The sequence below is a fragment of the Paroedura picta genome, chromosome 1 (assembly GCF_049243985.1).
Source record: "Paroedura picta isolate Pp20150507F chromosome 1, Ppicta_v3.0, whole genome shotgun sequence".
NCBI classification, from domain to species: domain Eukaryota; kingdom Metazoa; phylum Chordata; class Lepidosauria; order Squamata; family Gekkonidae; genus Paroedura; species Paroedura picta.
Genome location: NC_135369.1, coordinates 148,258,201 through 148,272,776, shown reverse-complemented (window position 1 = coordinate 148,272,776; position 14,576 = coordinate 148,258,201). Strand labels below are relative to the sequence as shown.

The window sequence follows — 14,576 nt, the reverse complement described above, 5'->3', positions numbered from 1 at the left end:
GTTTTTATATTGTGGAATATATTGATTTTATTGAGTTTTTAGATCCTGTAAACCAGCACTCTGCAACCTTTTCTGTGTTGCGGACCGCTGCCAAGGGGTGGGGGGAGAGGGTAACCTGACCCCTGTGCATGCGTGGCAGCCCCCGCGCAACGTGCATGTGTGGACCTGCCACGCATATGAGTTTGCGCCCGATGGGGCGCATATGTGCGGCTCTGCGCAAGCACGAAACTGCCACATGTGCACGTTTGTGGCCCCGCCGCATGTGCGTTTGTGCCGGCGGTGTGGCGGTGGCCACGCTTAATTCCCTCCCCCACAGCAAGAAGCTTGCCGGGCTGCGAGCTAATCGTCTGCTTTGGCGGCCGATTTGCTCGCAGCCTGGCGAGCTTCTCACTGCGGGGAAAGGGAGCCGCGGCCCGGTGCCAAGGTGGGCCGAAGCCCGGGGGTTGGGGACCACTGCTGTAAACCGCCTCGAGACATTTTATAAATCCCTACATAAATACATCAAATTATTATTTTTGTAATCTTACCATTTTTAAGACAGCACTTTAAACTTTTATTCTATGTAGAGAAACTGAAGACAGTGAGTATATGTTGCCTTGGGTTTTTTTAAAAAATCCATATTTATGGCTGCTTCACAGATGGCTTTCTTCCTACACTGAGATAATATTCCTGTTCTGTGCACAGGAAACAGAATATAAACTTTAGTTGTACTTTGCAGTTGATAGTGTATACCAGGCATTCACAACTTAGCTGTAAGATGTGCATGCTTCCTTTTATGTTTATTTTATTCCAGCTGTTTATTTAAACAACCAGAAAATTTACATCTGGGACCTATGTGGTCCTGTAGCCATACAGGTCAGAAGGGCTGTAGTAAGGAGGGAGAAGATGGCCAAATCACATTTCTTTCCCACAAAAAACAGTTTCCCTCATGGAAGAAGTAAAAGGGGAAATTTTACCCTATATCACTATAGCTCCTTGACTCTTATCTGTTCGTCTATGTAGTGACTCTCTTTCTAGGTATTGAAACATACTGTGTATGTTTTAGAGAGTGGGGAAAATGAGGAAATCTGTATCTGTAAGACTTTTAAATTCACGTATTAATGCCGCCTCTTATATATAGTAGCCCATCAGGGTTTGTTGAGCCTTCTGTTTTTACTACCCACCTGGATCTGCAAAGGCAGAGGGATTACAAACCACTTGCATGGCACAGTACATGGCTGCTGAGCCGAGTTTGGCTGGTAGATCTTAAATTGTGCAATCCTGATGTAAAGGAATCCTTGCTAAAGGCTAGGAATGGCTGGTAGAGTCTAGTAGAGTCTAGTCCAGTAGTCTAGTAGAGTCTAGTCCAGGGGTAGTCAAACTGCAGCCCTCCAGATGCCCATGGACTACAATTCCCATGAACCCCTGCCAGGGGCTCATGGGAATTGTAGTCTATGGACATCTGGAGGGCCACAGTTTGACTACCCCTGGTCTAGTCCAAAGCATTTTTACTTGGAAGTAAATCCTGCTGTATTCACTGAAACATAGAGTTGAATCCAGACTAAATTTCCCACTAATTCCTTTCCCCACTGCCAGCCAGTCCTGCTGTCCCTAAGGGTTCCCCGGATTAGTATTTTTTTTTGGGGGGGTGATCTGTGGACAGCCGTGGGGGACAGGAAACAGGAATGTTCTGTTCCACTGACAGATGTGCTTTATGTGTGAGGAAACTTTAGTCAGGTTCCAAACTATGCTCCCAGGTAAGTGTGCACAGATTTGTAGCCTTAAGCTGCAGTTTTCAGAATCTGGAAGTTTAGCTGGTGAATAATCTGATAGTTAGCAAGCTGAAACTGCAGACCTACTAACCTGTTCTGCATATAAAACCTGAGCCTAGTCTACTAAAATTATATAGCTAAAAGGGATTGTCACTTTTGGATCAGCTCTTTCCATTGTTAAATTCTCTTTCTCTTAGGTGGGAAGGGACAGTGAGGGGACAGCTGATCTTTTAAGGACTGAGAACTTCCTGTGGCAAATCAATAAAATGTGAGTCCATTAAAAGTGGCTATTTGACAAGAACCGTGTATAAGAAATATACTGCTCTGGATGGATGGCAACTTGTTTAACTTGCCCCATGGGAAATATGTACATCATGCTTCCTAATCATGCTTTTAAACTTATTTTTTCTCACTACCCCCCTTTTTTTTTTTAGTTAGTCTTTAAGCCTCCCTGCTGTTTTTGCGGCTTTATAGCCATAGTAGATACTTTTAAGGTTTAGGACTTCTTTGTTTGTTTTTTTAGTTGTTGGACTTGATGATATTATGGATGAAGGAGTTAAAGAAACTGCCCACAGTACCATTGATGAAGACGATTTTTCACCTAACAGGAATTTGAGGGACCAAATGGACGGACCTTCAGTCAAATCACCTCGAAAATCTCCACGTTTAATGACACAAGGTAATGGCTCTAATGAACTACACATCTGTAGACAGACATCTTATGCAGTTTACTTAATGCGGACTGGTTATATGTGTCTAAATCGCTGTCTGATATTCAGTCACCAAGCAAAACCAAATGTCTAAATATATTTATATTTATAACATTATTTTTTATTGATTGCTATGAATACCTTTGAATTTTTGTTTTAAATGGAAGCCTCTCATTGGTTGATCTCAACATGATGAGGCATTGAGAAATTATTAATGCAGTGATTCTCCTGTATTTTGAAGTAGGACCACTTCTACATATTAACCTTTTTCATGATTCTTTTACAAAATAACACTACACTACTATTCTCTCTAAAGAGCCTCTTGTGGCGCAGAGTGGTAAGGCAGCCGCCTGAAAGCTTTGCCCATGAGGTTGGGAGTTCAATCCCAGCAGCCGGCGCAAGGTTGACTCAGCCTTCCATCCTTCCGAGGTCGGTAAAATGAGTACCCAGCTTGCTGGGGGGTAAACGGTAATGACTGGGGAAGGCACTGGCAAACCACCCCGTATTGAGTCTGCCATGAAATTACTAGAGGGCGTCACCCCAAGGGTCAGACATGACTCGGTGCTTGCAAAGGGGATACCTTTACCTTTACCTTTACTATTCTCTTTCCCAGTGTAAAATGCAGGTCTCTCACATCAGTTAATACTGACAAGTTCATATTCTATGTTCGGTATTTTTAAATATATAGCAATACTGAACAGCAAGAGGCTAAATAAAATGACTGTGGAATAAAACTATGTGGAGGTGACCCCAAAGTACCCCCAAAGTCTTCTCTCACAGCTAACCTTGTTCCTCTCTCCTGGCCTTGCGACCACCTGGAAACAGGTTGCAATCCACTTTTGAGTTCTGACTCAGTTTGAAAACCCCTGATGAAGAATGGAATCTTTATTGGACTTTTAAAAGCTGGTTTGGAGTACAATTCTGTACTTAGTAAAACATACATAGTCTATTGATGTCACAGGCACATAACCAAAGATAGAAAAACAGCTTTTTGTCAGTATTTCAAAGAGCAGCAGTTACGTTCAGGGTGTTACAGGTAATATTTTTTTCTTGTTCAACTTTAAGTGGTTAAAAAGATTATAATATACTAGTGTAAAGACAAATTTATATTATGAGTGTTATTTTGTTAAATATTTGTAGTTTAATCCATGCTTGAAGACTTTTTTGAAAAGTTATATTTCTTCAATACAAAAGACTAAAATTTGAAGTAGCATCTTGCTTGTGTCAGAATCTTAAAAAAAAACAGACGCAGTATTCTTGTTGGCTGCTTAGGATTTACTGAGATATAGGGCTGTATCCCATGCTTGTTTTCTAATGGCAGATGACACTCCTGCTGTTGTGGGAGGATGGATTTTTGCCAGTTTTCACCTTCCACATCTGACCCCCATATTGCATACAGCTGTCTTCTTAGGTATCCCCTGACTTACACAGCTGAGAGCTTTCAGCAGGAGTGGGGAAAGCTGAAAATTTTATTTGGCAAGCAAAACCTAGGATAGAAGTATAACTATGGTTGGATTTATTAATGAGAAAACTATCAGCATTTTACATTTAATGTGAACACATGTTGAGATAAATGTACTGTTACCTACCAAGCTTTCATTATTGGAATAAGTTCTCCCCTGTTTTTCTGAGAATGAATTAATACTAAACATTTCACTTTTCTTTCACTAGAACCCGTACGAAATCTGCGGCAGAGTACACTAGCCAAGCGCTCCAGTGCTTTACCACCTCCTAACACAAAAAAGTCCATTGCAAAGCCTGGAGCTGCCCAAAAGGCAGGGCTGAAACAGCAGGAAAAAGGGCTGACCAAGCCAGAAGACAGCAGTGCACCGGACCATCCGAAAGACGTTGGGCACACTAGTCAGGAGCCCTGCCAGGAAGAGAATGCAACGGAAGGGTCATCAGCATCAGTTGATTCCGATTGGGTTACCTGTTGTGCGAAGTCAGAGGAAGTGAAAGTGGATAGTAAACATGATCTTCCCAATCAAGCAAGAATAGAAGATGCACCTCATGAGCAAGAAAATTCGTCTCACTTCCCAGGGACCAGTTCTACAACTCAAGAACCAGGAAGTGAGACTGAGGTTGTTGCCAGAAGTGAATGTGGCAGTGTCGGGGCAGGGGTGGCAGCTTCGCCCCATGCAGAGACTAATCAAGTACAAAATGATCCAGTTCAAAAGGATGGGAATGACACTGTCGTTAATGAAATCACTTCTGAAGAGTCTACGAAAGAAAAAACGTATCATAAGCCTGGGGAAAAGCCAAACAGATCTGTAACGGACAGCGAAAACAATGAAACTGAAATGGCTGAAACGCCATCTATTACAAGTGGTGATGGGAATGCAAGTGAGATTGAAGTTCAATCCAGTTTTGTGGATGAGAAATCTGACTGTAGCTCAGGCTTGCAAGCTAGTGGGGAGGTCGCTCATCAAATTAGTTTACAAGAAGGCAAACAAGAACCTTCAGATGGTGCTGACAAGGATAAGATGAAAAATGATACTGTAGATACCATGGAACTCGATCAGACCAGTTCCAAAAGTACTGAGGCCGTTTCTGCCAAATCAGTAACTACAACATTAGAAAATGTTGTTCAAGACATTCCAGTCCACGTTGTGCAACAGCAGAATGATGGAGAACGGACGGGGGAGCATGAGACCCCAGGGCTGCAGGAAGATAATCCTTCTAGCACTTCCTCAAAATGTATGAAAAGTGTGAAGCCCAAACATGCCAAGCATAAACAAAATAAAACTACAGCTGTCCAACAAAAGTTAGCTTCCATAAACCAAGAAGTGCATCCTAAAGCTGAAAATCTTCGTAGTCAGTCTTCAGTAAGTCTGAAACGTAATGCAGAAGACCCGGGGAATCTGCAACATTTACATAAGCCGGCAAAAGTTAAGAAAAAACATGAAAATAGGGATCTGAAGGCCCAGAGCTGTGACTCTGGAATAGCTCTAAAGAAACAGCCCCCTGGAAAAAATGTTCCACGGGTCCAAAGCTCAGCACAGGTACAGAAAGCATGTACTGAAAAAGCAATTGACAACAAATCCTTCAGCCGTCAAGCTGGTTCAAAAGAAGCCCCATCTTTAGCCTCTGGATTGGTGCATCACAAGCAAGGACAAATGCCACCCAGTCAGAAGCAGCCACAGAAGCATCAGTTTCTGAAAACAAACAATTGTGTTAAAGAGGAAGGAGGGGTAAAGAAAGATGCCATGGGAATGCCTGTGGATCATTTGAAGGAGGATGAAAAAGAAAAATTTAAGCTCAGAAAGTTAGAGAAGAGTCTTCAGCCTCGGCAGCGAAGAAGCAGCAGAAGCCTTTCAGTTGATGAGCCACCTTTATTCATTCCAGATAATATTTCTACTATGAAACGAGAGAGCTCAGACCACCTGTCTCCCAGTGAAAGCAAATCTCTCTGGGTACCTAGTAAGCAGTGCGGGTTTTGCAAAAAGCCACATGGCAACAGGTGTGTGTGTGTTAGGTATAATTGTTTTGTGTTAAACCATTTCTGTAATCACTTATTTGCTACTCATATTCTGGTGTCTAAGTCCTAGACTATCTTTTTCAGATAAAACACAAAATACTTGTCTTAATACTTAAGAGCCTCTTGTGGCGCAGAGTGGTAAGGCAGTAGATATGCAGTCTGAAGCTCTGCCCATGAGGCTGGGAGTTCGATCCCAGCAGCTGGCTCAAGGTTGACTCAGCCTTTCATCCTTCCGAGGTCGGTAAAATGAGTACCCAGCTTGCTGGGGGGTAAACGGTAATGACTGGGGAAGGCACTTGCAAACCACCCCATATTGAGTCTGCCATGAAAACACTAGAGGGCGTCATCCCAAGGGTCAGACATGACCCGGTGCTTGCACAGGGGATACCTTTACCTTTAGACAAGTATTATGATTAGGGGACATTATGATCGGGGGACATTATTGATTGTAGACATCAAAATATTTGGATCAGGCCAGTTCCTTTGGAAGGCCAGTAATGGGGTTTAGAGCAGGGGTAGTCTACCTGTGGTCCTCCAGATGTCCATGGACTACAATTCCCATGAGCCCCTGCCAGCGCTTGCTGGCAGGGGCTCATGGGAATCATAGTCCATGGACATCTGGAGGACCACAGGTTGACTACCCCTGGTTTAGAGGATGAATTATTCTCCTGCTGTTGCTTCATGGCACTGGGATTCAGAGTATCTTTGAGTGTCTTTGAATATGGAAGTTCCCTTTAGTCATCAATGTTGTTTGTAGCCACTGATGAACCTATCCTCCATGAATGTGTGTAATCACCTCTTAAAGCTGTCTATGTCTCTGGCCATCGCTACATTTTCTGGCAGCAAGTTCTGCATTCTAATCACTTTTTATGTAAAGAAGTATTTTATTTTGTCCATCTTGCATCTGCTGTCTTACCAGCTTGATTTGATTCCCTCAGTTTCTGGTACTTTAGTAGAGGAAAAAACATTCTTCATCCTTACTCTTTACCCTGTGCATAATTTTATAAACCTCTCTAGTGTCCCTCAGTCTTTTCTGAATTGAAAAGTCACAGACTCTTCAGCCATTCCGCATAGGGAAGGTGCTCCAACCCGTTAATCAACTTAATTGCCTGCTTCTGTACTTTTTCCAGATCTGGAACGTCCCTTTTGAGCTAGTGACCAGAACTGCACACAGTATTCAAGATGAGGCTGTACCATAGATCTATACAGGGGTATTATGATAGTGGCTTCTTTATTTTCAATCTGTTCCCTAATAATGGCCTTTTCACCGCTGTTGCGCCCTGCACAGTCACTTCCATTGAGTTATCCACTGTAACCCCAAGCTTTCTTTGCCTCTGTCTTAGCAAGTTTAAAGCCCATTAACATATATGTGCATCACCTTATACACTTAGACACTTAAGTTGGAGGGAAAGTTCATTAGCCTAGAGCAGAGGTGGGCAAACTGTGGCCCTCCAGATGTCCATTGCATCTGGCAGGGGCTCATGGGACTTGTATTCCATGGACATCTGGAGGGCCACAGTTTGCCCACCCCTGGCTTAGAGGATAGGTGTCACATTTTAATCAGAGCGCTTGTACCGGGGTCACATCTGTATCATTTCATAATTAACCCCAACTAGATCAGGAGAGCTGCAACTGGATTGGTCTTTTAAGTGTTAAACTTCATCTCTTTAGTATTTAAGGAATATTACAGTCAGTTATAAACTGGGGAAGTTGGATCTGCGTATAATTAAGGAAGCATGCAGGAGAACAGGCACCTCTGCCCCCCCCCCCCAGTGTAGCTTACTTTATTGTATACTGTCAGTTTATGCACTTTGTCAGGCCTGATTTACACTGGCAGGAGAACAAGGTGCTAAAAGTAGTTGAATGCCCTCAATCCCTGAATGCCCTGTGTGGATTTCAGTTTTCATTGGATGTGTGTATGTGTAATTAAAAAAAAATCCTCCATACAAATAGAAAGCTAGCTCAACAGGGAGAAAACATCTATTCCAGGGGTAGTCAAACTGCGGCCCTCCAGATGTCCATGGACTACAATTCCCAGGAGCCCCTGCCAGCATTCGCTGGCAGGGGCTCCTGGGAATTGTAGTCCATGGACATCTGGAGGGCCGCAGTTTGACTACCCCTGATCTATTCCTTTCGCTTTGCTTGTTGCACTGGTTATTTGCTGGGGATTTTTTAAAAATAGGGTACATTCTAGAATGTAATCCACAACCCTATTAGTCTTATGGGATACAGTTTATTTTATGACATGCTTCCCATCTCATTATGCTGCAGGAGTAAATAGAGCCTTGGTGGGCTTACCTGAGAGGGAAAGAGGGAATTCAAGCACTGAATTGTGGAAAAGTTGGTTCAGGTCCTATATTCATCGCAAATCTTTTGATTCACTTTTTCATTGGTTGGCCTATATCCCGTTTTAAACAAAGTGCCCTCCTGCCGGCTTCATAGTATCATGTACCTAGACTTGTTGACTTCATTGTTAACATTCACTGCATCAGATATTGAAATGACTGGCCCTTGTGCTATCACATCACAACCGTTTCATAAAGCTGAAAGCAGAGCAGGGGTCTGCCCATACTGGGAGGACTGAAGATGTGTACAGAAAATATGATTTTGTGAATTAACTGGAGAGGAAAAAACTTTATGATGGGAACTGAACTTGTAGAAAAAATGGAATGCTGAAATAGGGTTGCTAACCCTGGTGGGGGCTGGACATCTGGAATTACAGCAGATCTCCAGACTGTGTATCACTTTGCACACAGACACACTTTCTCTGGAGAAAATGACCGCTTTTGAAGGTCACTGGCATAGCCTTATGCCCTACCAAGGGCTCTCCACTCTTTCAGGTTTCACCCTCAAATCTACAGGTGTTTTCAAGCCCAGAGGTAGCCAACCTATGCTTATGAGTAGATGGGTCTGTTAAACCAAAAACGGGAAAGGAAGAGAAGTTCACTGATTTCAAGCCCCTGAGAAAAAGTCCTGGTGGGAGTAGCATTCCCGAATTGTTCCCCCCACCTCCCAAGTGTTTATTATGGGCTCCCATTTTGTGAAATCTTCCTCCATGCACTGCATAAAAGTCAAATGTCTCAACCTACCATAAAGGGATGTTGTGAAGACGAAATGGAGGAAAGGGGAACCATGTACGCCTCCTTAGGACCCCATTGGGGAGAAAGGCAAGGTATAAATGAAGTAATAATGAGATAAAAAGCCATTGTTTTTCTACTTACGAAGAAGCAATAGTAAAATGTCCAAAGCTTTTTATGATGTATTCTAATGTGCTTTTGATGATCCTAGGATGAAAATCTTCTGTAATGTAAATGATATTTGCCTTTACAAATGCAGCTTGAAAATTGACTTTCTCTAACATGGATTTAGGAAATGCATGTTTTGGAGCCCAAATTAGGAAAAGTAAGCTGAGATTTAAAAATAGGTGGCAGAGCAGGTGGTCTATTAACAGTGTAAGCCTGCTAGCCCCTGTTCCTTGTGTGAGCATCTGCAAGCTTTGTATGACTGGTGTATTTATCATTTAGATTATTTGTATGCTGCTTTTCCATCCAAATCAGGCTTGCAACACAATGAAGAAAAAACATTAAAAAAACTAAAATATAATAAAAATAAAATTCCGTTAAAGACATTAAAAAGCAACGACAAGGTCCACCCATAATTGTTATACAGGATTGTTGTTGTTGTTGTTAGGTGTGAAGTCGTGTCCGACCCATCGCGACCCCATGGACAATGATCCTTCCTGTCCTCTACCATTCCCCAGAGTCCATTTAAGTTTGAACCTACTGCTACAGTCACTCCATCCAGCCACCTCATTCTCTGTCGTCCCCTTCTTCTTTTGCCGTTGATCGCTCCGAGCATTAGGCTCTTCTCCAGGGAGTCCTTCCTTCTCATGAGGTGGCCAAAGTATTTGAGTTTCGTTACAGGGGATATGTTAGACAAATTAAAAAAAATATTTTTAATTAAAAAAAAATATTTTTAATTTGTTATAGGAAATATGATAGACAAAATTTTAAAAGTCCTTGCCTGCTGGCGAAAGGCAACTGATAGAGGCAGGCAAATCACCCTAAGAAGAGAGGGCTAAAGTTTTGGTATTGCTACATTGCACAGGAAGGATGGATTAATACAGCAATGGCTGGTGATTTTCATTTTATCCTGACACAAACCCATTGCTAAAAGAAGGGGCAATGCAGTATTTAAGAATTAGCTTAAATATGTGGGCTGGAAACTGCAGTTTTTTAACATTACTATATACTCATTTTATACTCATTTTATTTAGACAGGAACTGACTAGGTACGTATTAATAGTAAGCTGACAGTAATGCCTTCATTTTTCTCTTTTATAATCAGTTTTTTTTGGGGGGGGGGGGTTGTGTCCCTGTAGAGATAGATGTGTGGGGGGAAAGACACTTTGATTTCTACACACACATTTAGAATTGCCAAAAAGGTTTTGGTACTACTAGGACACAAGTTAATTGACCTGATTGGATTTCCTGGACTATTCTAATAAATATATGGGTGTTGTGCAGTAATATGTGCACAAATCTGCCTCACATTGTGTTTCCTTTAACATTGAATTCTTCTCAGAAAATAGTTCAAATATGAAGATTAAATTGACATGAGCACATCTGTACTTTATTTTCATTATTTTAAACTGTGTGTGTAAAACTATTAAGGATGTATTTTTTCCTCTGAACATCACTATTTACCAAAGTACATGGAAACGTTTGGGCTAAGTACAGTGTCATGCCTATTAGAGTCCATATTTTAGATATGTTAGCTGCTTCTGTAGAAAAGTTAAGAAAAATGGCAGCCAGTTGACATCGATGTTCCTGCTCATTATTTCAAGACAAAGGAATCTTTGTGTAGAAGAAGGGGATGGCAAATGAAGAAGGCTTTTTGCATATGTACCTATTTAAAGCACCAGTTCAGCTGGTTCTGCCATAAGCGGTAATGACTGGGGAAGGCACTGGCAAACCACCCCGTATTGAGTCTGCCTTGAAAACGCTAGAGGGCGTCGCCCCAAGGGTCAGACATGACTCGGTGCTTGCACAGGGGATACCTTTACCTTTTACCTTTACCTATTTAAATCCCGGGATATGTTGCTCCGTGATGTGGTATAAATATTATAAAAGGACAAATACTTTTTGAATTTTAAAGTGATGTATATTTCTCAATAAAATTATTTTGAGTGGTGTTTTCTTTTTACAAACTTCTTAACCAGGAGTTCTCTCCTGACAAGTAAAGTGTTTTAACTTGTCTACTTTCCACTTTGGTGTTTATTTGGAAAAGATAGTCTAGATACTGGCATGTTTAGGATTTCTTGTTGACTTAATTTAATTAAGTCCTCAGGACTAGTCCATTAAAACAGTTTTATTTTTTTTCTTTTGCAGTGTTGCATCTTCTAATCCAGCCTTACAACATGGTTAATGAGCTTGAACATCATGCTATGAAGCAATCTCTACAGCCTGATCTTTTAGTGGTAGTGATCCAGAATGCATAATGCAGCTGCACACGCAAAACCATAAAAGTGATGAAAAAGGAATCATTTCATCCTTTCCAAATGAGTCTCCCCTTCTAAAAACTCACAGAAACTCTTCTTCCTTTGACAAGTTACATTCCTTATGAATAGCTGTGCTCCATTGTCATTAGCTGTCCTATGTTACTCATTACAACATTTGAGCTTTTCTCAGATGGGGTCAAAGCCTTAAAATGATTTCAGAAAAGCAGATCAGTACACAAGTTATTACAGAGAAAATAGCTTGAGTTTATGTTCTTTGGCCACCAGTGGTTCCTAATTTCTCACAGTCTGCACTGAAGAGGAAAATAGAGATCAGAAGAGCAGTATGCCTTTATATGGTATGCCAGAAAGAGACACCTGATAGGACTATACTCAGCTAGCTAAGGTAGTTTATATATTAGCACTGACCTCTTTACATATTCCGCTTGACATAGACTGCATTGAGAAACACATCGGAATTTTGTTTAATAAATCAATCATTCATCCCCTGGCATTTCCCCATTTTTGTTTTGTTGACACACTACTGTTTTTATTCAGGACTTATAAAAACTCTTCATCGCCACTTACGCTTAAGTGCAGTGCTCATTGCTCTAGGCTCCCCCTTACCATTTCAGCTGAATAGTCCAGCAGTCAGGTTAATAGCATGGGTAGAATGTTAGCCCATATTAGCCAAGCTCAGTACTGAAATGGCCGTCCCATAGTTCTATACATGGGTTCGTTTGTTCCACGTACCACTTCACAGCTCCAAGATCATGATTGTATTGATCTTCTAGCTTGGCTTTAGCTTTAAATATCCAAATTACTGCTTCTAAACACCCAACCTTTAATTTCTGTCCAATTTCTAAAGTAAAATGAATACTTTTCACGAAATCACACTATAACACCCTATTTTCTCAGCTGAGCATGCTAAAGATTGAAATCTGGATTTTTCCAGTTCTGAATTGCTGATTTAAGCACTTTTCAGTGCAACATGTTTCAGGAATGCTTAGTAATGTAAAATGACATTCTCTGACATGCAGTACATAAAAATAATTTATAGAGCTATAGTTTGCCAGTATTTCTGGCCATCAAAGGATATTTACCAACAATAAATTAAACTACATTAACAGCCAGATGGATTGCCATGTGTGAAAATGTAGATTTAGGATAGACAACCTTCAAATTTTAGAATAAAAATGAGTATGGGATCTGAAATACTGCTTTTTAAAAACGTATGTAATCTGGCTGTCAAAATAACATTTCTGCTCATTGAATATAAAGAGACCACTAATAGACCATTGATGTTAATAGATATAGCTGATCCTATGATATGAAGTGGTCACATGTCAATATTTGCAGGAAGCCCAGATAATTAAGCTGACCCCGTGAACTAATTTTTCACCTGAACTTGCAGCAGTTTTGCTACATGGGCTTTAAACAGGCTTTTGTGGCATCAGCGTCACTGAAATGCATAATGCTGACTGGCATTGTGATTTTGGGAAAGCATGGCAACATTTCAACTCCCAGCTTACATACAAAGTTCTGGCCTTTCAAATACTGCATGTTCAGTTGGACACAAAAACACTTGATAGGCTGCAACAGGCGACAGACATGGGGTATGATTGAGAAGTGAAGTGTAAAGTTGGGCACGCAGTATTTTGTAATCTGCAGAAAAAACCAGAACTATTCCTTACCTCATCAGGTTCGTTAACATCAGTTAGTTGGAGAAGAAAAACCATAGCTTATAGAATGTGATGGCAGACTTCTGAAGAAACTCCATTGTTGAACTATTGACCAACAGAATTTCATATTTTCATCTGTTAGCAAGCAACATTAGAGCTTACAGGGTTTCAAAGACCTTTAAAATGTACTTACAAAGAAAATGGCCAAAAAGCTGATTTGGAACATTTGTTGTGGGTTATGCAAAGACAGTATGATTTTCTATGTCTTATTGGTGTTTGACTCGATTGAGTGCTCTGACAGTAGGAATGCCTCTGTCATAATCTAGTTCTTAGATTTTGCTCAGTTTTTTCTCTTCTGTTTTGGTTATTTGATCTTTCTGAAGGAAAAAAACTTTAGCGTTAAGGATAAGCAGAATGGTATTGCTCACGTCCCTCTACAATCCTTTGAGAAAGCCAGTATTTATTATATTGGCAGACACAGCCAGTTCTTTGAATAGAGTTGAGAAACTTTCTACAATCTTCACTTGTAAAGTTTCAGGTGATTTATAAGACCGTTCAACAAAATATTATTGATCAGTTGCAAGGTTTTCAGTATAACAGTAATATTGTTCATATGAAACAGTATTAGAAGATGTGTGTAGTCAACTCAAGTTAGCTTTTCACTTGCCCTGGGTTTAGTGTGTCGTAGAGATGTGCCTGAGCAAGAACTGAGTGTGTTCATTTTCACCAAGTATGGAGACAGCTCATCTTAACACTTGGGCATCTAATACCATGTTGTAAGGCTGGAACAACAGACATAAGACTCAGTATTAAATGTGCTAAGGTGAGATGAATGTGGTCAGAGAGAGTAATCCAGAGGTAATTGTGTTAGTATGTTGCAGCAAAAGTAAATATAACATGAATAGTTTATGTAGAAATAAAATGTGTTCAAGGTGCTAGCAAATCTTCTGTTTACGTTCTACACAAGAGATGCCACTGAATATTTTAATTCTGTTTTGTTTTTGTGTGTTAATTCGTGATCCCTCCCCCTCTTCTTGGTTACAGGTTCATGGTAGGCTGCGGTAGATGTGATGACTGGTTTCATGGTGATTGTGTTGGGCTGAGTCTTCTTCAAGCCCAACAGATGGCAGAAGAAGACAAAGAATATGTGTGTGTGAGATGTTGTGCTGAAGAAGACAAAACCCCGGATGTTCTTGATCAAAATGTGCTGGATACACAAGTAAAACCAGAACCAACGAGAGAAGGTAGAACAATGAAATACGAGAAGCCTGGAATTTCGAAGCAGACACCCACATGCCTACCAAATAAAACAAAGGTGGGGGACGAAGATGTGAAACACAAAGTCAAAATTTTTAAGCGGGTAAGGAAATAGCACATACGTATGACCATAGATATACAATTATGAACTGCAACATTTATACATATTGATATTTTTTTTCCCACTATGTGTTGGTATAA

General features: G+C 40.8%; 1 protein-coding gene across 11 annotated transcripts in view; it reads left to right on the top strand.

Annotated features, from left to right (window-relative positions):
* PHF3 (PHD finger protein 3) overlaps positions 1 to 14,576 on the top strand; it is a 50,979-nt gene that overhangs the window by 18,108 nt on the left and 18,295 nt on the right. For 3 of the 11 annotated variants that reach the window (XM_077307749.1, XM_077307740.1, XM_077307757.1), the window contains 3 exons: positions 2,275 to 2,430; positions 4,133 to 5,921; positions 14,163 to 14,478. In XM_077307749.1, the coding sequence (XP_077163864.1) occupies positions 2,275 to 2,430; positions 4,133 to 5,921; positions 14,163 to 14,478 (2,261 nt within the window). Of the gene's footprint in view, positions 1 to 1,948; positions 2,020 to 2,274; positions 2,431 to 4,132; positions 5,922 to 11,365; positions 13,977 to 14,162; positions 14,479 to 14,576 lie in introns of those variants that run through there. The other 8 variants (XM_077307776.1, XM_077307766.1, XM_077307794.1 and 5 more) reach the window with 6 other exon arrangements.